The sequence below is a fragment of the Equus quagga genome, chromosome 15 (genome assembly GCF_021613505.1).
Source record: "Equus quagga isolate Etosha38 chromosome 15, UCLA_HA_Equagga_1.0, whole genome shotgun sequence".
NCBI lineage: Eukaryota > Metazoa > Chordata > Mammalia > Perissodactyla > Equidae > Equus > Equus quagga.
Window position 1 is genome coordinate 88,094,520 of NC_060281.1, and position 23,903 is coordinate 88,118,422.

Below are 23,903 nucleotides of genomic sequence, written 5' to 3' on the forward strand. Positions count from 1 at the left end.
ACCTCTCTGAGTTTCAAAGAGTTGATGTTATTGTTATTGTGCTTAGTATCGTTTACCATTTTGGACTTTGTGAGTATCAGTCCTATGCTTGGTATTTACATACACTAACCCCACAACACCACCAAAAGACAGGAATAGTGTCAACCCTGTTTTTCAGATGAGGACAGTCTAGAAGCCCTAGAGCTGGTAAGCAATGATGCCAGGATTCAGTCTCCTGTGCTCTTACCACGTTACCTAGTGCTCTCTGGTGAGATTAAGTGAGGTGATGTGTGAAGGGCCTCTGGGACAAAACTGTAGTAGTCCAGGGAGATTTTTTGGAAGTGGTTGGGCCTGATACAGTTTATTAAAAGGGGAGATGCTTATTAAAGGTAAGCATGTTTGGGCACAAAAACGTGTTGAATTCTTTTTTTTAAACATATACACTCTGGAAGTAGGAAACCCCCTATGACATATCCCCAGGATATAACTGTCCAGAATTTGCTTGAACACCTTCAGTGTCAGTGTCATCCTGGTCTCCGGCTCTGTGAGAAGAAGAGAGTGTTCTAAGATTCATGCCATCAACCATGTTTGTGCCCCCTAGCTTTGCTGACTGGACTCTCTGTGTTCCAGCTCTCAGCAGCTGGCAGTAAGCTCCTTGACATCATCCTCCACCCTCACGGAGATCCTGGAAGCCATGAAGCACCCCTCGTAAGTAGCTCATCGTGTGCACAAGTGCACGTGTGGGAGGATGCTGCAGGCCTGAGCCAGGGCCGGGGCTAGCTCAGGCAGTATGGTTTGGTGGATTCATTCCTGACTCTACTGCTCACCGGCTGTGAGACCTTGGGCAAGTTGCTTGACCTCTCTGAGCCTCTATTACCTTGTTTGTAGAATGGGATAATAGTGGTTAAGTCACAGGGTTGATATAAGGATTAAATGAAATAATTATATAAATTACGTAGCATAATGCCTGACGTGTAAGTACTCTCTCTATATGTCAGATCCTTTTTTCTTCCCCTTCTCCTATTTCCCCTGTAACACTTTCTTTTGTCCTATCATAGAGATTTCTCTGGCTCTGGGAATAGTGTAGAGAAACTGTGCTGTGGGGATCCTCACTTCAGATATTAAATGCTTTAGTGGGAGTCCCTTCTTTTTCATCTGCTCTTTCTGCTTGTTGCCACCATGCACACACTTGCCCTGCTCCCTGCCCGCTGCGTTGGAACTCAGGACAGGAGTCCAGCTGCTCTCTGAACAGAAGGGCCTCTCGCCGTGCTGCTTCATAAGTGCAGAGGTGGTGCACTGGCTGGTGAACAATGTGGAGGGGGTCCAGACGCAGGCGATGGCCATTGACATCATGCAGGTGAGACAGCAAGGACAGGGCCCACTGAACCATTTGCCCAGGCCCACATGACATCGGAGCCTGTCTCTGAAGCAGCTGCCCTTTCCATTAACGAGATCTGCAGGTTGGGGTGTGGATCTGTTTTTAATAAGTATGAGGCCCGTCTGGAATACATGAAAGAGCGGGTCTTGCTTTGAAAGACACTATATCTTGACTTTAAAATCTGGCAGAATTTATCATCTGAACTGAAGTGTTGTGGACATAATATGTACTTTTGAACCTTGGAGGAATCTCTGTGAAAGATGCCCAGGGAATGCCCTCGCTTTGACCTCAAGTCCCTGTTTTCCCCTGCTCAACTCCTGTTCATTCTGGACCGGAGGCTGCATTCAAGGCTGTGCCTCAGGGACTTTCTGGCGCCCTGTACTTTCTCAGAGCACTTAGTACAACAGTGAAGATTCTGTCTGTATCTCACTTCTCTCCCACCTCAACTAGGTTCCTTCAGGGCAGGGCCACCTATTACTGTCCATTGCCGTATAACCAGTGCCCAGCACATTGCTTGGCATATGGTAGGCACTTAGCAACACTTGATGAACTTAATTACACTGTTCAGAACTGGAATTAAACTCAAGAGGAGAGGAATGGGAAAGGTCGAGTTGGCTAGGCAGTTCAGACCATCCTGTCCACACAGAGGTCCCCACTGGAAATCAGTACCATTTGGTGACCAGCTAGGTTGTTATCACTGAAATCAGTAACTGATTTGAATTAGCATGAGATCCTCGGAAGACCCTTGACGGTTTTGATGGGCTGTTTTGCACAGCCTTCGTTGATTAGGCTCCCGTCCCCTTCAGAATAGTATCTCATTGTTCATACAGTGGAATGCTACAGCAGCAGTTAAAATGAAGGAGCTGGAGGTACACTTATCAACAGGGATAAATGACAGCAGCACAATATTGAGTGAATATCCGATTTACAAAGTGATTATAGTATTACATCCTGTATTTAAAATTTAAAATCCCATGAAAATACCTCATATTTTTTATCAGTAAGTGTCTATGTAATAAAATTAGTAAAAGCATGCACAAGAATAATGTTAATACCATTTATTTCTGAAGAGAGAGGAAGCAAAATGGGACATGGGAGGGACATAGGGTTTGTTGTTTCGTTTTTTTTGCTGGGGAAGATTAGCCCTGAGCTAACATCTGTTGCCAGTCTTCCTCCACTTTATATGTGGGTTGCCACCACAGCATGGCTGACGAGTGGTGTAGGTCTGTGCCTGTGATCTGAACCTGTGAACCCTGGCTGCTGAAGTGGAGCATGCTGAACTTAACCACTATGCCATGGGGCCGGCCCCTGAGACTTTCTTTTAAACAAAAGGTCCAAAGTCAGTATATCAAAATGTTTAATTTGTTGAAGTTGGATAGTAGTACATCTGAATTTTCTTTATAGTTTTCTGTATGTTTGAAATAGTTGATGATATTCTAATACGCGTTCGTACTTTATAACTTAATTTACACTAGGCACAACATTTAATGTAGTGCACTTGTTCTGGCTGGTGGGAGTGGAGGGTAGGGCTCAGTGCTCCTGTCATTCCCTTGAGTCCAGTGCATAACTGAGGGCTGCACAGCTAAGATGTCCCTCTGTGGAATTTCAGTGTTTCTATGTCTCTCCTTCTAGAAAATGCTGGAAGAGCAGCTCATCACGCACGCATCTGGTGAAGTCTGGCGGACCTTCATTTATGGCTTCTATTTCTACAAGATAGTAATGGACAGAGAGCCCGATCGAGGTCAGAGATGAGGCGAATGCTGTTGCCCACAGGGGCAGGTGTTTTTCTTGGTGACTTGCTCTTTCACATGACAGTGCTTCTTGAGCTCCTTGTGTGACTTTGTATGCTAGGTTGACGGATCTGTCAAATTCCTTGAGCATTTGTACTTAATTTAAGCGTACCCAGTGACAAGGGTTTCATAAAGCTACAGTATATTCTTGGTGAGAATGGTGTGGATGGAAGATAAAACCTAAAAGAGGCCAAGGGACCTGGCGTGAGGAAGTTCCCATGATCATTTTTGGGAGCTGTATTTGATGATGATGCCCCCTACCTGGTGCAAGGTGATTCTGAGTGTAACACGATGGGCTCTGATCTGTAACTTACCGCACTTTTTACTTGCTGGGGCTTCAGACTCCATTTCTTCCCCCAGGAAGACTATCAAGTCCTAGCAGTTTCCCAAGATATATTTTAAGTATTATTTTTTTTAATGAGAAAAAGTAATCCCCCAAAGGGGAGCAATTTCCAGCATGGTCGGAGCTGCTCGTGTAGCTCTGGAGGCACCCACGGTTCAGACCAGCATCTCCAGTCCACACAGAGCACATGGGGACCTTGGCTGGAAGTGACTCCCATTCTACACACAAAGGGCTCCTCAGCCTCCGGTTTAAGGAATACCTCAGATGAAGCACACACTGTGCTCTTATCCCAGGACATGTCTGAAGTGGATCTCTGCAGGGTTTTTTTCCGTGTAGCCGCTAGTGTGTCCATTTCTACGTCTTCTCTTAAATTCTAAGTTTGACGGGTAGATACCTATTTACCTTCAAGTTGAAAAGAAAACCCAGTTACCATTATATGCTCCGAAATTAAAGGTCTGAAACTGAGCATAAAATATTTTTTTTAATTGAAGTAAAGTTCACATAACATAGAATTAACCATTTTTGAGTGAACAATTCAGTGGCAGGCAGTATATTCACAGTGTTGTGCAACCACCACCTCTACCGAGTTCCCCACTATTCTCATCACCCTGAAAGGAAACCCCATACCTGTTAGCAGTCACTCCAGAACTCCTCCTGTCTCCTATCCCCTGGCCACCAGCAATCTGCTTTCTGTCTGTAAAGATTGGCCTATTCTGGACGCTTCATTTAAGTAGCATCATACAATATGTGGCCTTTTGCATCTGGCTTCTTTTACTTAGCTTGTTTTCAGGGTTCATTATGGTTGTAGCATGAATGAAAATAAGCATTTGTGCTGAGGGCTTGCTTTTCTCCCCTCTGCTTTTCCCAGTGGCCATGCAGCAGCCCACCACCTGGCACACGACGGCGGTGGACGACTTCGCCAGCTTCCAGCGCAAGTGGTTTGAGGTGGCCTTTGTGGCTGAAGAGCTCTTGCACTCCGAGATTCCTGCCTTCCTCCTGCCCTGGTTGCCCAGCCGGCCAGCCTCCTATGCAAGCAGGCATAGCTCCTTCAGCCGCAGCTTTGGAGGACGGAGCCAGGCAGCTGCGCTTTTAGGTAGATGCCCGACCCAGATGGGGCCTGGGGATGCGCTGGCGGGTGGCTGCAGGAGAGTGGCAGGCAGCCAAGGGAATGATGCCACGTGAACCAGGATCAGAGCTGCCGTGGCTGTCACACTGGTGGCTCTGTTGGCACTGTGGGCTCCTGCACTAGCCTGCGCTGGCTGAGTGGGTTGAGATCATCAACCAACCGGCTGTGTTCAGCAGCTCTCAAATCAGGGCACGGTGCTAAACCTGCACAGATAGAAGAGAATAGACAGTGTGGCCACTCTTCCCAAGAGGCTCTCACAATACGGCTACTCCTCACTGCTGGCCAGTCTGCCAGAGGCTTGCCTTAGGACTACAGCATCCTAGGATCTCAAGGGGAATGGACCTCAAAGGTCCTCCATTCCAGACCCTCATGCTGAGCATGAATCTTCCTTCTGCCCTTCCTCCCCAATGTGCTTACCACAGTGAGGGATGTTCTTCCCTCCTTTCCTTGGTTCCTGCAGCCCTAAGATGGGGTGGACACCTGCTTATTGAATGGTGGTGACCTCTGGTAGGAAACGGGACCCCTATTCTCAAAGTCTCTACTCTCGAGCTGGTTTGAGATGTGAGCATCTTTAGAAAATGCATGCTCTAGGCAAGACATCATGAGATTTATCTCCAAGGCAGGTTGGAGAGATTCTAAAAACTCTCTGGAAGGAAGGAAGCAAATGTTAACACAGACCAAATTCCAGTGAAATTCCATCTTCCACTTAGTTAGCCTAGAATTGCCCAGCTAATTGGAATTCTTCCCTGGCTGGTAGAGTGGAAACATTTCCAGATCCTCAGGTTCACTTGGATCTTGGTGTGGCTTTGGCCTTTCCTTACACACTCAGCCCAGCCTGCCTTCTGCCGTGTGTGAGAAGTGAAGGGGCGTAGAGAGGGCCGCTGAAGAGCTGCTCCTCCTCCTTTCCCACAGGCAGTCATGACTTTCCCTTCTCCCTTGTGCTGCATTTCTGACTCTCCACCTCCTTGAAGTCTTTTGGTACAAAGAGGCCACATACTACTCCCTGTTATCTTGGGATGCCCACTTTCAGCAACCTAAACCTCTGGGAGCACCACCAGGGCTTAACACCAAAGGCCTTTGGGCACCTGAAAGAGCAAGCAGCCATCTTGTGTGGGTTATGCCACAGAAAGGCCTAGCAGCCCATAACAGCAGCAAATAAAAGGGCAGGTACCCTGATGCCAGTGGGAAGCAAAGCCAATAGTCCAACACCGAAGGTGGAGTCAGGAAAACCTATTACAGATATAACAAGCTCAAGAACTCGTAAGTACAGCGTTATTCATTTATAGTGCTGGTTCACATATGAGAAGCTTCTCGAGAAACTAAGTTTTGCGCGATTTTTCCCCCTAAATTGAGCTTATTTTTGGTAGCCAGGTTTTAAAACTTGCTTTTTCCTTACAAATAAAAGTTAAGGATTTTTATCGTCTCCAGGGAGCAAGGAGATAAGTCTGAAGAGAGAGTTGAAAGAAAAGTCAGCATCCTGCTCTCTTCAAGGTTACTGTCTGAGACAAAGACACAGCAAGTTACTTTAAATAAATATTGGATCATGTGTGGTAACCCTTTTTACCTGGGGGCTGAAGAAAGCAAAAAAGATTTCCGAAGAACCCACATAAATACCACAAATCCAAGTGCCACCTGCTTGTCAGGAGAGTCCCTTGAACTAGAACATAGAGCTGTTTGCTCTTACTGCGTTTTTACAAGTTCGGTTACAAGTCACTTAGTGACACCCCAGGTTAGAGGCAGAGAATTAGGGGTACCTGATGGCAGCAAGTGTACTAACATGTTTTAGAAAAATATTTTGCAAAACAAATCTGTTAGACTTTGGCCCTTTTAAGAACTTCCTTTTCTTAAAAATGTTCAATAAAAGGGCTTATTCTAATGTGGATCTTCTCCCTTGGAGCTCTAAAACCTTAGAGCAGTATTTCTCAACCTTGGCACTACAGATATTTTGGATCACATCATTCTCTGTTGTGGGGGACTGTCCTGTGGATTGTAGCATGCCCAGCAGCATCACAGACCTCTACCCACTAGTGCCAGAAGCATCCCCACCACTACCCAGTGTGACAGAACATCTCCCAACCTTGCCAGATGTCCCAGGGGAGTGCAAAATTGACCCCAAATGAGAACCACTGCTTTAGAGGGAATCGAAGCATTCCAATAGGGAGCCAAAATCAGAAAGCTCAGCAAAACCTGAGAGGCCTTGAAGCTAATCTGTAACTTCCCTAAGCAGCTGTCAGGTTGAGAAAGCGGGCGTTTTCAGAGCTTGAGGGTAGAACGAATGGTTCGAGATGGAGCTGGGATGGTAGAAGGAAGAGTTCTTCTCTGCTCTGGCCCTGGGCTCTTGTGCTTTCAGGGGGGCATTTGTGGTTGCTTTAGCCCCGCCTGATGTGCTGCAGTGGTGACAACATTAAGGCTGGTGATTTCTAGAACATTTCTGTTGGGCACTGTACCAGGCAGAAAATATCTCATTTAATCTTCATCGCAGTCCTGTGATAGATACTATGGTTTGTTTGAGGCTCAGAGAGGTAAAGTTATCTGCCCAAGGCTCTGCGTCTCCTAAGGGCTAGAACTGGAGTTTCTTCTCGGGACTGCCTGACCATGGAGCCTGAGCTCTAATGGTACCATACTGCACCTCAGGAAGATAAAAGGCAGAGCCTGTCAGGACTTTAGATGATTTGCGTGATGGCCCAGGTCCAGGGGCTGTGGTTGCCCTGAGTGATGAAGGACGCTCAGGTCCCAGTTCCTTGCTACAAAACTGCAGCTCTCTGCGTGTGGCTTTTGTTCCCTTCTCTGCCAACCCCTTGGTCTTTCCATTTTTTTTTTTTTTAATTTTTTTTTTTTGAGGAAGATTAGCCCTGAGCTAACGTCCACTGCCAATCCTCCTCTTTTTGCTGAGGAAGACTGGCTCTGAGCTAACATCTATGGGCATCCTCCTCTACTTTATATGAGAGACACATGCCACAGCATGGCTTGCCAATGCGTGCCATGCCCACACCTGGAATCTGAACCAGCAAACCCCAGGCTGCTGAAGTGGAACGTGCAAACTCAACCGCTGCGCCATGGGGCCTAGCATGCTCCCTCCAGGCCCGACTCCAGCAACTCCAGTCCCACCCAGAACTACCACCAATTGATCTTGCCATCTTTCCAGTCTCCCCATCCACCTCATTTCACAGCTTCGTTTCCCTCATTTCACAGCTCAGAGCCATCAAACCTCTAACCCCTGCTCCCCTTCCCCACCCTCAGCGTCCTGTGTCACTGAGCAAACTGAAGCAATCGTAAGTCAACTCCAGACTCCCGCCTGCCATCTGCCCTTGCCATAGCCATGTCTGTCCCCACCGTGGATAAGCCACCCCTGCTCCACCCAAGGCCAGTGTCTCCACTTGTGCACAAGACTCCACCCCCGCAGTTCTTGGGATAGTACTCCAACAGTTGTCTCCTCTCTCTGAACTCTCTTCTCTACTAAAGCATCCCATCTGTCTGCAGGCACATACCCTCTCCTGTTGGCAAAAGCAAAGCAAAACCAAACCAAAGCAAAAAAGTTCAAATCGGGTTTCTGTCCCTCTGCTCCACTGGAACAGCTCTTCCCAAGATTCCCGCGGACCTCCAAGAGCTCAGTCTGGTGGGTGATCCTCAGTCCAGGTCCTCTTGCCTTATTGGCAGCATTTGTCAGATAACCCCTGACTCCTTCTTTGAACGCTTCTTCTCCATGGCTCTTGGGACCCCACAGCTCTCCTCTTTTATCAGTCTCCTTTGCTAGTTTCTCCTCAGCTTCCTGATCTTTCAACATTGCAGCACCTAGGCCTCTGCCTGGACCCTCATCTCTATTTCCCACGGCATCTTATCCAGTCTGCTGGCCTTCATTACCCCTGGATCTGGTCATCCCAAATCTGTCTCTATCCCCGGACCATGCCCTCCAGTTTGACACTCATTCATCTACTGACTTGACATCTTCACTTAGTTGACTGAATGTAAGGTGTTCAGACAGAGCTCCTGCTGCGCCCCTTCCCCCCACACACCTGCTTCTCTCTTAGTCTTCCCTTCTCAGTCTAGTGACATAGGACAGAAAACTCAGTTGGCTTCGTTCTCTCTTGCTCTCCCGCCCTTCATCCAATTCATCAGCAAATTCTCTTCCTTATGTCTACCTTCAATATAGAGCCAGAATTGGCTACTTCTTACTGTCTCCTCTATGACCCCTGGTCCAAGCCACCATCATCTCCTGCCTGCATTATTGCAGTCACCTCACAATGGGCCTCCTGACTTCCACCCTTGCTCCCCATAATCCACTTTCCACGCAGGAACCAGAGAACCCCTTTCAAATGTAAGTCTAATCACTTTCCTCCTCTGGGCAGGATCCTCTCCAGGCTCCCAGCTCACCTGGAATAAAAGCCAGACTCTTAGCAGCGCACAGTCTCCACGATGTGGCCCCTCACTCTCTGCCTCATCTCCTGTCGCCTGCCTCCTGCTCACTCTGCTTCACGCTGGCTTCCATGTGTCTGTGAACATGCCAAGCACCATGCTGCTTTGGGCTCTTTCTTTCTGCCTGCGGCACTGTTCCTGCCCGCCGCCTCCCCCCACCGCTGCCCTGAGGCCTTCCTTGACTACCCGACCCTGCACTCTCTGGGCCCCTAATGCTGCGTCTCAGTCTCCTTTACTCTTATCACACCGCCTGCCTGCTGTTGTGTCTGTATTTGCACAGTTAGTATCTTTTTCTTCTTCCACAAGGACTTAAGGTGGGGGATGAACTTTGTTTCATTCACTGGCTGTCCCAGCACCTATAATGAATGAATTTAGTTTGGCAGAACTGGGGAAAGTTGAATTTGGAACATTAGGTCTGGAGTCAGCAAACCTTCTGACACTAAGCAATTAACTGTCAAATTGTCGGAAAGACAGTGGTTCTACTGTTCATTCTGTTGAGAATGCTACCAGCCAGGGCACAGACAGCTGGGTGTCACGGAGGTGTGTGTATAGTCAAGCCTGTTTGCTGACTTCTGCCTTGGTTAGAGTCACTGATTCTGGCAGATGCTTCAGGAACTGTCCCTTTGCATCATCGTTTTGGTTCTGGAGGCTATTTTGACAGTTTCTATGTGAACATCCTCATTTTCAAAGTCTTTCCCTTCAGGCTGGTAGGACTCTCTTGACTGCCCTAGTCCTAAGCTCAAGATGAGATCCAGATCATTTCACTTTAGCTTTGGTTCTCAGTTGCTTTAAGAAGAAAATTCTTCTTAAAGAGGAGCAGCATGTGGAAAAATATGTCACATACTTCAAAAGAGGGAGAGTGGGGGAAAAGAGACGATTTACATCTACAGCAGGTAGTTTATTAAGCAGACGTTCTTCACCTGGGGTCTGCGCATGGGCGTTAAGGGGTCAGTGATTCTGAAACTAGGCAGAATCTTGCATGTTTTCTGGAAAAACACCCTTTTATTAGTTTTTCAATGGCTCCCATAATTGTTACGGTGGAATGTCACTCTATCAGTTTCCTATCCCATCACCCCTCCCATGGAAGTGGGTTTCTTTTCCTTTTAAACCTGATATGGGATTATTACAACTAATTCTATCTGGTAGCATCCCTCAGACCTTTGTGTTAGGATACAAGATACTTCTTCCCAGCATTTTTTCAGGATGGAATATAGACTTTCACTTTGTCATTTACTTAAGTGAGAAAGAGTTGTTGTCTTTAAATTGAACTATCTTCAATGTTGAGTTTTTTCTCAGAAAAAAAAAACGTGGTTTATAGGGGGAAGAAGGCCTATTCTATCATTTATAACCTGCTCCCTTTTTTTTGTTTTTGATGTATTCCTTTTTAAACTTTTCTAACTCTCAATTGGAGTTTAGCAGCAGAAAGCTGTACTGAAATGCTTGACGATGGCACATGGTCCTCTCTGACTTGGCCCGTGGTAGCTCCCACTCCCCCACCCATGTCATCCAGTGTCACTGAGCTATAAAGCTGCTGGGGCATCTAGGACCCTGGAAGAAGCAACACCACATCCTTTAAGCCCACTCACACACCTTTTGCTTTTGAGCTTTTTCCTGGCAACCAACTGGATCTTGGATTCAGAAGGGGCTGTAGAGCGCCTTGATCCAAACCTTGATGCTTGAATGTTTTCTATAGCACTCCTGATAAGTGGGGAGCCAAGTGCTCTTTGAAAATTCCCACCAACATGGCACTAACTCCTGAGACGGCTCATTCTGTCGTTGGGCAGCTCTGGTGGTTGTGTTGAGCTTCAGTCCCCTCCCTGAGATTTCGTTCTTTTCTCTACTGACAGTGATACCCTCTCTGGGTCTTTAATAGCCCCCTCACTGTGACCCAGGTGAAGAATGCTCAGCTTGCTCTCCTCTGGATTGCACATATTTACTGACTTGCCATATCTCCCTGTCCCAAGGTGAATAAGTCATTTCTCATGGAGCTCAAGTAGCGATTCAGAGAACTCACTGAAAGCTGTGACTCAGCTGGGCCTACAGCTTTGTCGACATCATAAGCCTGCTGGCAGCATCCATACTGTCAAATCGAACCCCTGGAGTTGGAAGACAGTGATATCTTGAGCCTATAACTTATTTGGCTGAGCAGTGCACTTCCTTGAGCTTCCTCAGACCAGCCAGTTCAGAACTTGATATGCCAAATGGGAAAGAAAAGATGTGCCTTGGCTCACCTTGCAGAGGGGCCCGGCTGATGCTTAGTAGAGGTCACTGCTGGTGTTTTCAGCTCAGTGGGGGGGGGAGCGGAATACACAGTGTCCAAGATCAGAGAGCAAAGCTTTCTTCCTTTCATTTAGGCTGTTAAGTAAAGAGTTGCTCTGGTTGTGTCATGAATCAGGAACACAAGGCAGAGACAGAAACTAGTTTTGATGAGACTTTTAGCATCAGAGCCACCAAGTTCTTCGGCCTTAAGTGTCAGACAGCTAAGCAGGGTCTGTGAGTGTCATGGACAGGCCTCAGATTGAGCCTTGGTGAGCTCATGGCTTAAACCAGGAGGCAGGAATAACAGGAGCAGGAGGAAAAGAGGAGTTACAAGTGAGGGTGGCCAGAGAAGAAGGTGGGGGGAGTCCATGACCCCTTCTCATCCGTTTTTCACTTGATCCTCACCCTTCCTCTGTGAAGCTGCTGGGTGGGCACTATCTGTTTGCAGACCAGGAACTAAACCAGGAGGGATAAAGCAACGCTTTCAGGGGCACATGGCTAATAAATGGCAGAGCTTAGATCTCCTGACTCCAAGTCAAGAATGCTTTCCATTTTGCATGTTCTGGTTTTGAGAGGATGATAAGCTGTATACCTAGCATCTGAGTATCAGTCTACCTAGGTGCCATTCAGTGTCCTAGCTGGAGCTCCACTACCTCCCAACAGAAGTTTGTTAAAATTGCTGACTCAAGAGCCGTTTTATCCTTGTCAGTGATAAAAGCCATGCATGGCTTTTACCTGCAAAACCCAGAACTAAGCTGACTGCTTTAGATAAAGAAATACCATTGAGTTCATGGGGGCAGGGGAGAAAGAGGGGCCGATAATAGTTTATAGACGCCCTTTGCCCAGCCAGGCAGAGCAGAGCTCTGATCTTTTCTTTACTTCTTTTTTTTTTTTTAAGATTGGCCCTAAGCTAACATCTATGGCCAATCTTTTTTCTTTTCTTCTTCTTCTCCTCAAAGCTCCCCCAGTACAAAGTTGTATATTCTAGTTGCAGGTCCTTCTGGCTCTGCTATGTGGGACGCCACCTCAGCATGGCTTGAGCGGTGCCAGGTCTGCGCCCTGGATCCAAACCGGCAGAACCCTGGGCCACCAAAACAGAGCACACAAACTTAACCACTTGGCCACTGGGCCGGCCCCTTTCCTTTACTTCTGAGCCTATTTCAGGCCTTTAGAATGGTCAGGAACTTGATTCTCTGACCCGTCTCTAGAACATCCCTGTCTTAGTTGAGTAGGATTTCTGAGCAGGAGTCCCAGGTAGGATGAGCTGGTTTGATACTATCCTGCAATCTTTGAACAACACATAGTTGATGGAAGAGGGCATTTAGCTTCTTTATGGGGTTTCATTTCTTGGGAAAAGATTATAGAACTATTGCCTTCCTGGGTTGAAACCAGAAAATCAAGACTTCCTCGTCACTGTAGTCTAGGCTGCTTGTCCCATTGTGTACCTTCATGGGAATTGGAAGTTCTGGTGTTCAGCCTGGCTGAGGTTCTGACTCTGTGATCTTGGCCAAGGCATTTCTCCTCCATGGGCTGCTATTTCCTTATCTGTAAATGAAGGGGTTGCATTAGGTTAGGGGGAGGCGAACTATGGTTTCACCAGCCAAATCTGGCCTACCATCTGCATTTGTTTGTTTGATAATAAACTTTATTTTTAGAGCACTTTTAGGTTCACAGCAAAATTGAGCAGAAAGTACAGTTTCTATATATTCTCTGTCCCAACGCATGCACAGCCTCCCCCAGTATTAACATCCCACACCAGAATGGGACGTTTGTTACAATCGATAAGCCCACATGGACACATCATCACCCAAAGTCCATGGTTTACATTAGAGTTCTCTCTTGGTGTACATTTTATGGGTGTTGACAAAGGTATACTGACGTGGGTCCACCATTGTAATATCATACACAGTAGTTTCACTGCCCTGAAAATTCGTCTTTTTTTCAGGTAGTTTTATTGGAACACAGCCAGCTCATTCTTTAGGGTAATGGCTATGGCTGCTTTTGCACCATCATGGCAGAGTTGAGTTGTTGAAACAGAGACCATAAACCTGCAAAACCTAAAATATTTATCATCTGGACATTTGTAGAAAGGTTTGCCGACCCCTGGAGTGGATGATTTCCAGGAAGCTTCTAGAATCTGTGATTTTCTGTTAGGTGATTCTGCAGTTTCATATCTGGATGCTTAATTGTCTGTTCTTCCTTTCTCATCCCACTCCTCCTTTTCCCTCTCTCTTGTGGCCCCTCCTACATGCTGACTTAGCTGCCACTGTCCCAGAGCAGAGGACTGTGACCCTGGATGTGGACGTGAACAACCGCACAGACCGGCTGGAGTGGTGCAGCTGTTATTACCATGGCAACTTCTCCCTGAATGCGGCCTTCGAGATCAAGCTCCACTGGATGGCAGTGACCGCTGCCGTCCTCTTTGAGATGGTGAGAACCTCCTCGTGTTGTGAAGGGGCCTTGGCTCACCTTGCAGAGGGCCCGGTTGATGCTTAGTAGAGATTCATGTCACATTTTTTTTGTTCAGCTCAGGCTCCTATTACCTTTCACCTGGACTATTGAAATAGCCTCTTAAAAAAAATTAAACCTTATAAAAATTTGAAATAGTCAGAAAGGATATAGGTCAGGGTTTCTGAGCCTTGACACTGCTGACCTCTAGGGCCAGGTAATTCTCTGTTGTGGGGGGCCGTCCTGAGCATTCTAGGATGTTGAGCAACATCCCTGACCTCTACCCACTAAATGCCAGTAGGATATCCTCCTTGTGACAACCAAAAAATGTCTCCAGATATTGCCACATGTCCCCAGGGAGGGGGGAGTATTGCCCCTGGTTGAGCATCAACTGGTTTAGAGTAGAAAGCCAGTCTCTCTCCCACCCTCACCCTGTTCCCTGGGACTTGCATCTAAAAGCACCCACCCTACCACTTTGCTGAGTGTGCTTCCAGAGAGACTTGCTCCACATGCCAAGCCTTGTTGCCTTTTTTTTTCCAAACAGATATAGTAGCGTGGGATACATACTATTTACATTGTGTTTTTCCTATTACCTATGTATCTTCCATATCAGTTTAAATAAGTCTACCTTGTTGTTGGTGGGTTTTTTGTTTTCATTTTGCCTTGTTTTTAAGGGCTGCAGAATATTCTATTTGTTTTTATCATCGTTTACTTAACCAATCCCTTGTTAATGAATGTCACTACTTATAGCTCTGGTTCTGAACCGGGTGAGAGGGGTGATTTTACCCCCAGAGAGGCATTTAGCAATATCTGGAAACATTTTACTTGTGGCAAATGGTGGGGAAGGGCTACTGGCACCTGGTGGATAGAGACCAGGAGTGCTTCTCATCATCCTACAATGCATAGCATAGGACAGCCTCTACAACAGAGAATTAACTAGCCTGAAATGTCACAAGTGCCGAAGTTGAAAAGCCCTGTTTTAATTGGTCTTCTGCCTGTCTTTCCTCCTAGTCTGCCCTGGCTCTTCTGTCTGATCAGGTCATTCATTGCTCCTGCCCTAAGAAGCCTGGCTACCCCCATCCCCAGTCCCAGTGTCTATAGAATAAACACGCCTCAGCCAAGCTGTCAATATCTTCCAGGAGCCCCCTTTAACCATCTTTACAGTCTACTACTTTTTTTATACACTCTCGCCTTCAGCCAAAATAATATTTTTCTGTGGCTTCAGCTGAGTCCTGCTTCCCTCCAACACTGGCCCAAACATCTCATCGCACAGCTGAGAGCAGCTGGAAGGTTCAAAAAGAGTACACGAAAAGTTGGGAGATGACCAAAGAGAAATGAGTGCAGTGCTAGCTGGCAACATAGAGGACTTTTTAGTCCAGGGCTCGTAGGCCAAGTTTTGTCCCACAAGACGTGGTATCTTGGGGAAGAGATTTATGCAGGTCTCTGTCTGCCTAGCCCTAGTCTGCCTCCACAAGGCATTCGTATCTTTGAGGACCCTTCCCTTGCAGAGACTCTCAGCAGGAGAAGATTCTTAAGGTCCAAAACAAAAAAGATGCCCAACTGCCCGTCCTGCTCAGCTTGCAGAGGACACCAGCTCTTCCCCAGCTGGTCGACACCGAGATGACCACTCCCTCCAGCCAGAGCTAACCCTCTGACACATATAGTTACAGTTTGGCGGGGAAAGGAGTATTTATTTCCTCAGAAGAATTAGCAGCTATCTTTTAAAAACACACTCTTTGCATCAATTCATGTAAAACCCACTGAAAGCTGCTAATCTCTTTATCGTTTTTTTGTTAAGTTTTTGGAAATCTCCAGTGGAGGTTAGTTATTAAGACAATGTCTAAGTTTGTTATAAATCACATTTTATTAAGATAAATATTACATAAAATAAAAAAGTGGTTGACTAGGTCTTAGAAGTTATTTTGGTCAAACAGAGATCTTAGTGATTTGGTGGTTGTTATGAGTCTTCCTGGGAGAAAAGCTAAGAGTGGTCCCTTTCGACTTTTAACATAATCATACCTGTTTAAGTTGACGTATGGCCCAAACTGTATTTTTTTGGAATAATATTTGTCACAAATATCATCTGTGTGCCAGAGCCATATGCATTAGCTTTTAAAATATATATACACATTAGTTTTATGATTAAAAATGTATCTTAAGACCTGGAAAATTGCCACGGTTCCCTAAGAAAATATTATTGGTAGGGAGGTTTGTCTTTATACCCCAGTAACTTTCATTCTCGGTCAGTCTTTGGACAGACAGCTTTTGGGAGTTTGCCGGAGAGCGGCTCTCCTTCCGCGAGGTCAGGGCTTATCGCTTTTGGCCAGAGGCCACCACAGTCATCTTCCTCCCTGAGTCACGTCCCTCTCAGTGGATTGTTTTCCTATTTGATACTTTCGACTTAGTAAATTTTTGATAAAGGACAAAATTAGAAGAACTTAACCTATATCCCGTGACCTTCCTCCAACATCCTATAGAATGAGAAGGGGTTTGAAGAGGCAAGAAATAGCTCTCTCCAGTCTCTTCCCCGAAGAAACACTGAGGTTGCAGAAGCTTGAGCTGTGAAAAGGAACTGTGTGCTAACTCACAGTTTCTTGAGAATTCATCGGAAGGTTACACTGCACTTTTTCCTGCCCAGGACTGGTTGGTGCCAGTGAACATTAATAAATGAACATGCCAATCATTATGCATGCTTCCATTCTGGCATGTTCACTCCGTGGGAAGTATTTTCTCTTGTCTAAATGAACTTGGAGATGACATTGTTTGTTTCTGTGCTTTCCACCAGGTCCAGGGTTGGCATCGAAAAGCCACCTCCTGTGGCTTTTTGTTGGTCCCGGTTTTGGAGGGTCCCTTTGCGCTGCCCAGTTACCTGTATGGAGATCCACTTCGAGCCCAGCTCTTCATCCCGCTCAACATCAGCTGCCTGCTGAAGGAGGGCAGTGAGCACCTGTTTGACAGTAAGAGATACTCCCCTCTGGAGGTTCTGTCTGCAAAGAGAGTAAGACTCCCTCCCCCAAGGACACCTCTCTAGGTATCTAATCCACACAAGCTAGTGAAAAACAGGAATCTTTGGAAAAGGGGCCGAAAGGATTTGGGTTTTAATCCTGGTTCTTCACTTAGTGGCTGGCACCCTGGACAAGTCACCTAATGTCTCTGAGCCTCAAATTCCTTAGTCTTAAAATGGGAGTGGCTAGAGCTGCCTTGCCAATTCAGGAAGACCCTCATAAGGCCTGGGGTGGAATGGTGGATGGGAGAAGACGCTCTACTCTTTAAATAACAAGCAGCCTGGTACTGTCCCCACACTCTCCCTTCTGTGCTCCTGCCTAACTGGTTTGGCCTGCAGGAATGTGAGCCTCACAGGAGGCTTGAATCTGCTGTTCATGCAAAAAGGCCAAAAAAGGGAGGCATTGAAAGCAAAACAGGAAACAGTGTCCTATTGTGCAAAGCTGTGGCATGTCAGCACCTGGAACACTGCATGTGGCTCGAGTCCCACATCTCAAGAAGACAGAGCAGGAGGAGGCTCAGAGGAGAACAGCAGGACCCTGATCAGAGCCCTGCCCCTGGAACAGGGCTGTCCGTGGAACAGAAGCACACAGGGACCGACCCCGCCCTGCTGCTCCACCCTAGTCCACCAGAACTCTGAGGGCAGGTTTAGGACAGATGGAAGGACGAGCTTACTTCACACAGCATGTAACTTTCTATCACCAAGTGCTCGCTGCGATGAGCCTATAAATAGCTGCTACAAAGCTTTCCATGAGCTCACAGATGATCTTTTTTAAAACGAAAAGCTAGAGTTGCTACCGATAATACATCAGGAACTCTTGAGTTCTCAGATATAGGAATTATAAATGTGAAAGAAAAAACTTCTGATGCACAGGAGATGCTTTCTCCCGGTGCCCTTGTAAGTCTGTGTCATGGTTGTTGGCAGAGAACCAGCTGGGAGTGAGAGGTCTCGCCAGGTTGGGGTAGGGGGTCAAGCTGAGTGTTCCTGAGCTTTCCCTATGACAGGCTGCCTCCATGGTTTAAACAGCTTTGTTCCAAGGGGCCCGTCTGTGTGTTCTTTGTTTGTTTACATCGTGGAAGACATTTTTGTATAGACACAATCTTTTAAGTGAGAGTTGGGGTTCTAGGCGAGCCCCACAGAGCCACTGGAGGCCATAGAGTCCGTGATCCTTGGAGTTTACAGCATGCTCTTCACACGCACACACATTCTCATTCAACCTCACTGTGGCTGAGAGACAACCATTTTTGCAGTCCTGAAATTTCAGATGATTGTGTTCGTATCTGACGACTCTAGGCCGGGCACTGCCTCATGCTGCTATTTTTAGTATGTTGAGGGGACAGCACACCATCCAAAGACTCTTGCGAGGTTTTCCACCTTCACTATAACAGCACAGGATTGCTGGCAGGGCTGGCATCGGAGGACATTTTTGTGTGAGCTGATGGTTTTCCCTGCCAGTTGTAACCCAGTCTTCACGACCAGCATCCTCTGTTGGTTGCCATGGTTACAGCTGAAAGAACAGAGTCCTAGTTTAAAGGAATAAGGACTTGAATCTAAAAATCGATTTTCTTGCCCCTGTATCACTTCTCTTCCTGTTATCTCCCGTTCTGATAACAGTAAATTCAAAATCTTAAAAATTTGACAAGAATCTGCTGTGTCTGTGTGCTTTTTCCTATTAAAGTCAAAGTCTTTTTTCCTTTCTTGTTCTTTAGTTGCCCAGAATCCTCGACTCTATCCTTGATAGAAAATTGCAAATGTGGAGGGAGTAATGAACCATCACAGGCACCCCTGGTCTGGGGGGTGTCTTGTGCAGTTGCTGCCCAACCCTCAGCCCCTCAGCCCTGAGAGCAGCCCTGGCTTGTTGCCTGTAGCTGTGACAGGCTGCCTCAGCCCTCCCACCTCCTCACTCAGCTCTTGATCCTCACACCAGCCCTGCATAAGCAGCGAAGCTAGAGCAATGAAGTGGGCGATGGGGGAGGACACTTGTCTACTTGGCTCCCCTCCCCAGCCAGCCACATTTCCAAAACTCATTTTATATTTGCTTAAATTTCCTCACCCCTAAAATGGAGCTTGTAATGTTGCCTTTCCTTGAAGGGAAATGGAGTATTAGTAATAAAAAAAATTTTTTTTCTTGCTCCTTAGAAGCAGGTAACATGCATTTAAAGCCTGTTTTCTGTTTGTACTTTAATGTCATGCTCCTTTCCACCTTTGCAATAGGAAGTCACTAAAATGAGTCTTACATCAAGTTTTGGTACCTCACACTGGTTCTCAAGGACTCATTCATCCCCTGTCTAGATCCTGATAGAGCTTGGGGGAAGGGATGGTGGGAACACATGGCTTTCACTTTCTTTAGGATGTCCCTCCTTGGGGTGGAGGCTGCTCTTTCCAAAAGCAGATGGTGTGGAAAAGCTGAGCTGAGTTCAAGGGGGAAGAACTGCCAAGAGCAGTGAAGGGTACAGAGAGCCAGACCTAGGGAGAATTACAAAGCTTGGGATCATAACTCGGCATTTATTCTTTTTTTCCCTTCAGGCTTTGAACCAGAAACATACTGGGATCGAATGCACCTTTTCCAGGAAGCCATTGCACACAGGTTTGTCCCTTAGCAAAAGGGAATGGTGGGAAGGCATCAGTATTTGTCTTGAATAGCAGTTACCAAAGCAAAACCCAGTTTGTTTGATCTCTGGAGAAATGGATCTAGTCCACCAATGACACATAAACTGCTTATCTCTGATGAGACCCTTTGCCTTGGTTTCAAAGATAAGCACTACCTCTCCATTTCCTGTAGCTGTTGTTTTTCAAACCTCAATTCCTTCTTCGTCCAGTTGAGGAGAGAGCGTAGAGCTCCCTCCTTAGCTTCCAAGACCCTGAGCCAAGCTATCCCGCAGATGACATGAGACAAAAAACTGTAGAATTTGTCAAGAGCCCCTTGACACATGTTGAAAAGACAATAAATACTTAAAAAGCAATAGATGAGTCAGTAGATACTCACTGGCACCTAGTGTGTGCGCCAGGGAAAACCTTTCCAAGGCTTAGCTCCCTACCCTTCAGGCCAGTACAGCTTGGTCTCCAGAACATCACTAACTCAGCGTCCACTTGCTGCTTCACGTGAACCATGGTGAAAACAAAGCCTTTGTTCTGGCTTCACCTCCTCTCCTGCACCTTCTTGAGTGTCATATCATCTCATTCAAGTGTCTTCAACTGTTAGCACCCCCACCATCCCACACAGCCTCAGGATGAAGTCCAGACTCTTCAGCCTCCCCTCACTCAAGTGATCCCCACCCTGCCTTAGACCTTATTCTGCCCTTTTCTTCATAGAAAGCTACGACCTAGCTTCCATGCTTAGTAAAAGCTGTGGGGTGAATGCCAGGGCAGCTAGTTTCCTCCTTCCAGTAGGAGAAGGTGCTGATTCAGGGCAGAAGATGGGGAGTGCAGTGGTCGGCAGAAACAGGCAATGATGTGGGCAGCAGAGAGGCCTGATTCGCCTCTGCCTCCACCAGCGTCTGGCTGGGGACGCATCAGTAAGTCCTGGAACTGCTCCACCTTTGTTTTCTCACCTCTTGCAGGGGTTTTGGGAGGGTTCTCTGATGTTCCTGGCACCTTGTAAGCCCTCAGTAGACAGTAGTTATTATTAGGAAGACCCCAGCCAACTGACGAGTTCGTAGGCGGGTCTGACACTGCTTACCTCATACGCCATTGAGCAGTTCTTGTACCTTGCTGGCTGGATATCACTCAGAACATGACCTGTAGTTGTCAAATCTGCTTTTTTCTTCACAGCATCCTCTTCCTGATCCACCTCAGTCCAGATCCCAGTCATGTCTTCTCTAAAATATTGCCCTTTCCTCTTCAGCCTGCTTTCCCACCTTTGATTTCCTCGCGTCTTCGGTCCAGTCCCCATGGATCACTGCACAGGGCTCTGCTGTGTGTCCCTTCGCTTAAACCTGCTCCCGCCTCCCCACCCAGCCCCCTCCCACTTCCCCACTTAAACCCCTTCCCCCACCTTCGCCCTAAGCCCCCACTCCCTTCTACACCTGTCAGTCTTGCTCCACTGGGATTCCCAGGTCCCTCCAGTCTGAATCCCTCCTTCCCTTTTTCCCACTGCACTCTGTCCATCTGTTACACTAGTTTAGGGGCTCCTGGAGGACAAGGGTATGCGTTTTTCTCATTTTTGTTTCCTTCCACAAGGCCTAGTAAAGTGCCTTGTCTGGAAGAGTTGTTCAATATGTAGCTTTTGCATAGAGTGGACTCCAGGTGGGAATGTGACTCTGAAATGAAACATTAGGCTGCCCATAAGGTCCATCTAGGAAAGAGTTAGAAAAGTATGCAGCTTCCCTGGACCCCTCTGCCATGGCTCCCCAGCTCCTCCTCCATCTTTGGGCAGTTGGCATGAGATTAGTACATCCCATCCCAGGGACTGGAGCCCCCCTACCCCCACTGCAATCCTGGCTCATGTGCTCCCTGAGTGGACAGTGAGGGGGCCAAGGACCATGTGGTTAAATTGCCTTTTTAAGAATAAAAGCCTTTCCTGGTGACTTCAGGAAGGAAGGAAGCAAGAATCTGGCCAGGCTAATCCATGCTGAGTACATAAATAGCCTTGACTGGAAGGTAGAGGGGAAGAAAGGCAAAATCCAGAGCCGTTCCCACACATGATAGAATCAGTCTATAGATGACGGAGCTTGTAGTGCCTGTTAGCCTTCCATTTAATTTGCATATCTGACTTCATGTCTTCTCCAGTAAATAATTATCGAATGCCAGTGTAAAGCCAGCAGCTTTTATAGAGGATGCCACACAGCACCTCCCTGAGGAACTCAGTCCAGGAAAGGAGACAGGCATTTTACCTCCTTTAGTTCTGCCTCCATCCCTGCCTTCATTACATAAGCCCCTCAGACTCAGGGCAGGAGCCACATCTGTTAACACGTCCTTTGCACACTTAGCAGGTAGAGCTGTAATAAATGTGCCTTATGGAAATAGAAAAACCAGGAATAGAACAAGCCGTAGACGAGAAGTGGAATGGAACAAGCCATAGATGAAAAATGGCTCCTCCTGCCCATTTCCAGAACACGGTGAAGCAGAGAGCCCCAGACTGGTGTTCCTCACTTTTTAAGAAAAGGATTTCAATTAAGATACATTCCATTTCAATTCAAAGCCTTTATTGAGAATCTACTTTGTGATTAGTGTGGGAGAACAGTGAGGAGGGAGAGGGGTGGCCAAGGTGAATTAAGATGAGGACCCTTCCCTGGAGGAGTTGACAGCCTCAAGTATGGGAGTGGGCACGGTGGGAGGGTCTGATGGGATGGCTAGGGGGGCGCAGGAGGGAGGGGGTGGTTAGGCAGAGATGAAGGCTAGATAAGGAAGGGGACAGCAGGTGAGAGGGCTGTTGGCCACTGTGGAGATGAACGGAGGCTGCGGGGCTGGGAGGCGGTGGGGGTGGAGATCTGATGCGCCATTAAAGGGGTGGCTGGAAGTGGTGAGGGTGAAAATAAGCAGCCTGCTTGTTCCGTCTTGAAAGAGAGCTTTCTAGATCCCTTTAGCCCAGGCCTTCAGAGAGTCCGGTTAGCCACGTTCCCCTGTTGCTTTAGCTAGGGAGGCCCTAATCAGTGTGTCTTCCTGTCCTTACCTTAGGTTTGGGTTTGTGCAAGATAAATATTCTGCCTCTGCTTTTAATTTCCCCGCTGAGAACAAGCCTCAATACATCCACGTTACAGGTGAGGTGCTCGGGGCAAAACACGGCCAGGTGGGCCCCTGGGGCAGGAACGTGAACCCTGAGAGGGGCCTAGCCTGTGCACAGGGGTTCTGCCTGTGCACTGAGCCTGTGGTGGCAGAACCTGGTGGTTGCGAACCAGTCCTCTTTCTCTTCAGGAACAGTGTTCCTACAGCTGCCCTACTCCAAGCGCAAGTTCTCAGGGCAGCAGCGGCGGCGGCGGAACTCCACCAGCTCCACCAACCAGAACATGTTCTGTGAGGAGCGGGTGGGCTACAACTGGGCCTACAACACCATGCTGACCAAGACGTGGCGCTCCAGCGCCACGGGGGACGAGAAGTTTGCTGATCGGCTCCTGAAGGACTTCACGGACTTCTGCATCAACCGCGACAACCGCCTGGTCACATTCTGGACGGGTTGCCTGGAGAAGATGCATGCTAGCGCCCCATGAGGCCAGGCTGCGCTGGGGTCAGAGGATGGGGCGATCCGGTCTTGCTATTGATATTCAATAGGATCAGTCAGGCTCTGGGCATCAGAGGTCAGTTTGCCACTGTGGGTGGGTGGGGGCCATGGCCAGTGCTTCTTTCCCCCACAAGTGTTCTTCCACTCGAAGAGAAAGTCTTTGGAAGCAGCTAGTGCTGAGAGCAGGTGGGAGGCCCAGATGGTCCGAGGGAGGGCTTCAGTGCTGGGGAAAGGGGCAGGCAGCCCCCAAGAATGTCCTCAGAGAGGGGGTGGCTCCTGTAAGCGTCCTTTTCCTCCACCATCCGTGGGCCATTCGGAGCAGAATCTGCCGCTCCCTGCCCAGAAGTGTGCAGAGGATGTAAGATAATTTTGTGAAATAGTGTACCATAGGCTCACACCAACTGTATATACCTGTACATATCAGAAGCAGGAATAAAGTGCCACGTGCAGCATCTCCGTCCCCAGCCTGGTTCCCGGCAGCAGCAGTCCTGTCCTCGGCTGGGCAATCGTGCCCCATCATGGGGGCCTCAGTGGCCAATGAGGCAACCACAGACAGTGAGGAGGACTTTAGAATTCACTGTCTTGGAGAGTCTGGCTGTGAGAAAGATGTCTTTTCAAGGCCCTTGGGCAGGAGCAAGGATAGTTTCGGTCAAGCCTAGTGAGCAGACAGTACAGCATACCAGGAACTTGCAGGCTTGTGCTGTTGGAGGTGAATCTTGGTAAGTGGGTGAGCCAAGCTGTGGCACGCAGATGTCATGGCGTTCTGAAAAAAGTCAAAGGAAAGCCTCTGTTGACTCCTCTAATTGAGGCTTAGCAACCATCGCTCAATAGGATAAGACTTAGCATGGTGCCTTAACCTCAGTGCCCTGCACTAACCTGCTGGTGGGGGGTGAGGGGCTATGGACCAGAGTGGGGACCTGACAGGTACTGCCACTTCCCCCTCCATCTCTCCACCTGTAGTTAATCACAAGCCCTGGTGATTTACTTCGTCAGTAGCTTGCGAATC

General features: G+C 47.6%; 1 protein-coding gene across 8 annotated transcripts in view; it reads left to right on the plus strand.

The window, feature by feature from the left end:
- DEPDC5 (DEP domain containing 5, GATOR1 subcomplex subunit) overlaps positions 1–23,349 on the plus strand; it is a 117,169-nt gene extending 93,820 nt beyond the window's left edge. For all 8 annotated transcript variants that reach the window (XM_046640818.1, XM_046640817.1, XM_046640820.1 and 5 more), the window contains 9 exons: positions 610–687; positions 1,204–1,336; positions 2,990–3,098; positions 4,359–4,583; positions 13,549–13,718; positions 16,522–16,693; positions 19,267–19,327; positions 22,357–22,439; positions 22,594–23,349. In XM_046640818.1, coding sequence (XP_046496774.1) covers positions 610–687; positions 1,204–1,336; positions 2,990–3,098; positions 4,359–4,583; positions 13,549–13,718; positions 16,522–16,693; positions 19,267–19,327; positions 22,357–22,439; positions 22,594–22,886 — 1,324 coding nt within the window. In that variant the 3' untranslated portion in view covers positions 22,887–23,349. The remainder of the gene's footprint in view (positions 1–609; positions 688–1,203; positions 1,337–2,989; positions 3,099–4,358; positions 4,584–13,548; positions 13,719–16,521; positions 16,694–19,266; positions 19,328–22,356; positions 22,440–22,593) is intronic.
- Positions 23,350–23,903: the final 554 nt, after the last annotated feature.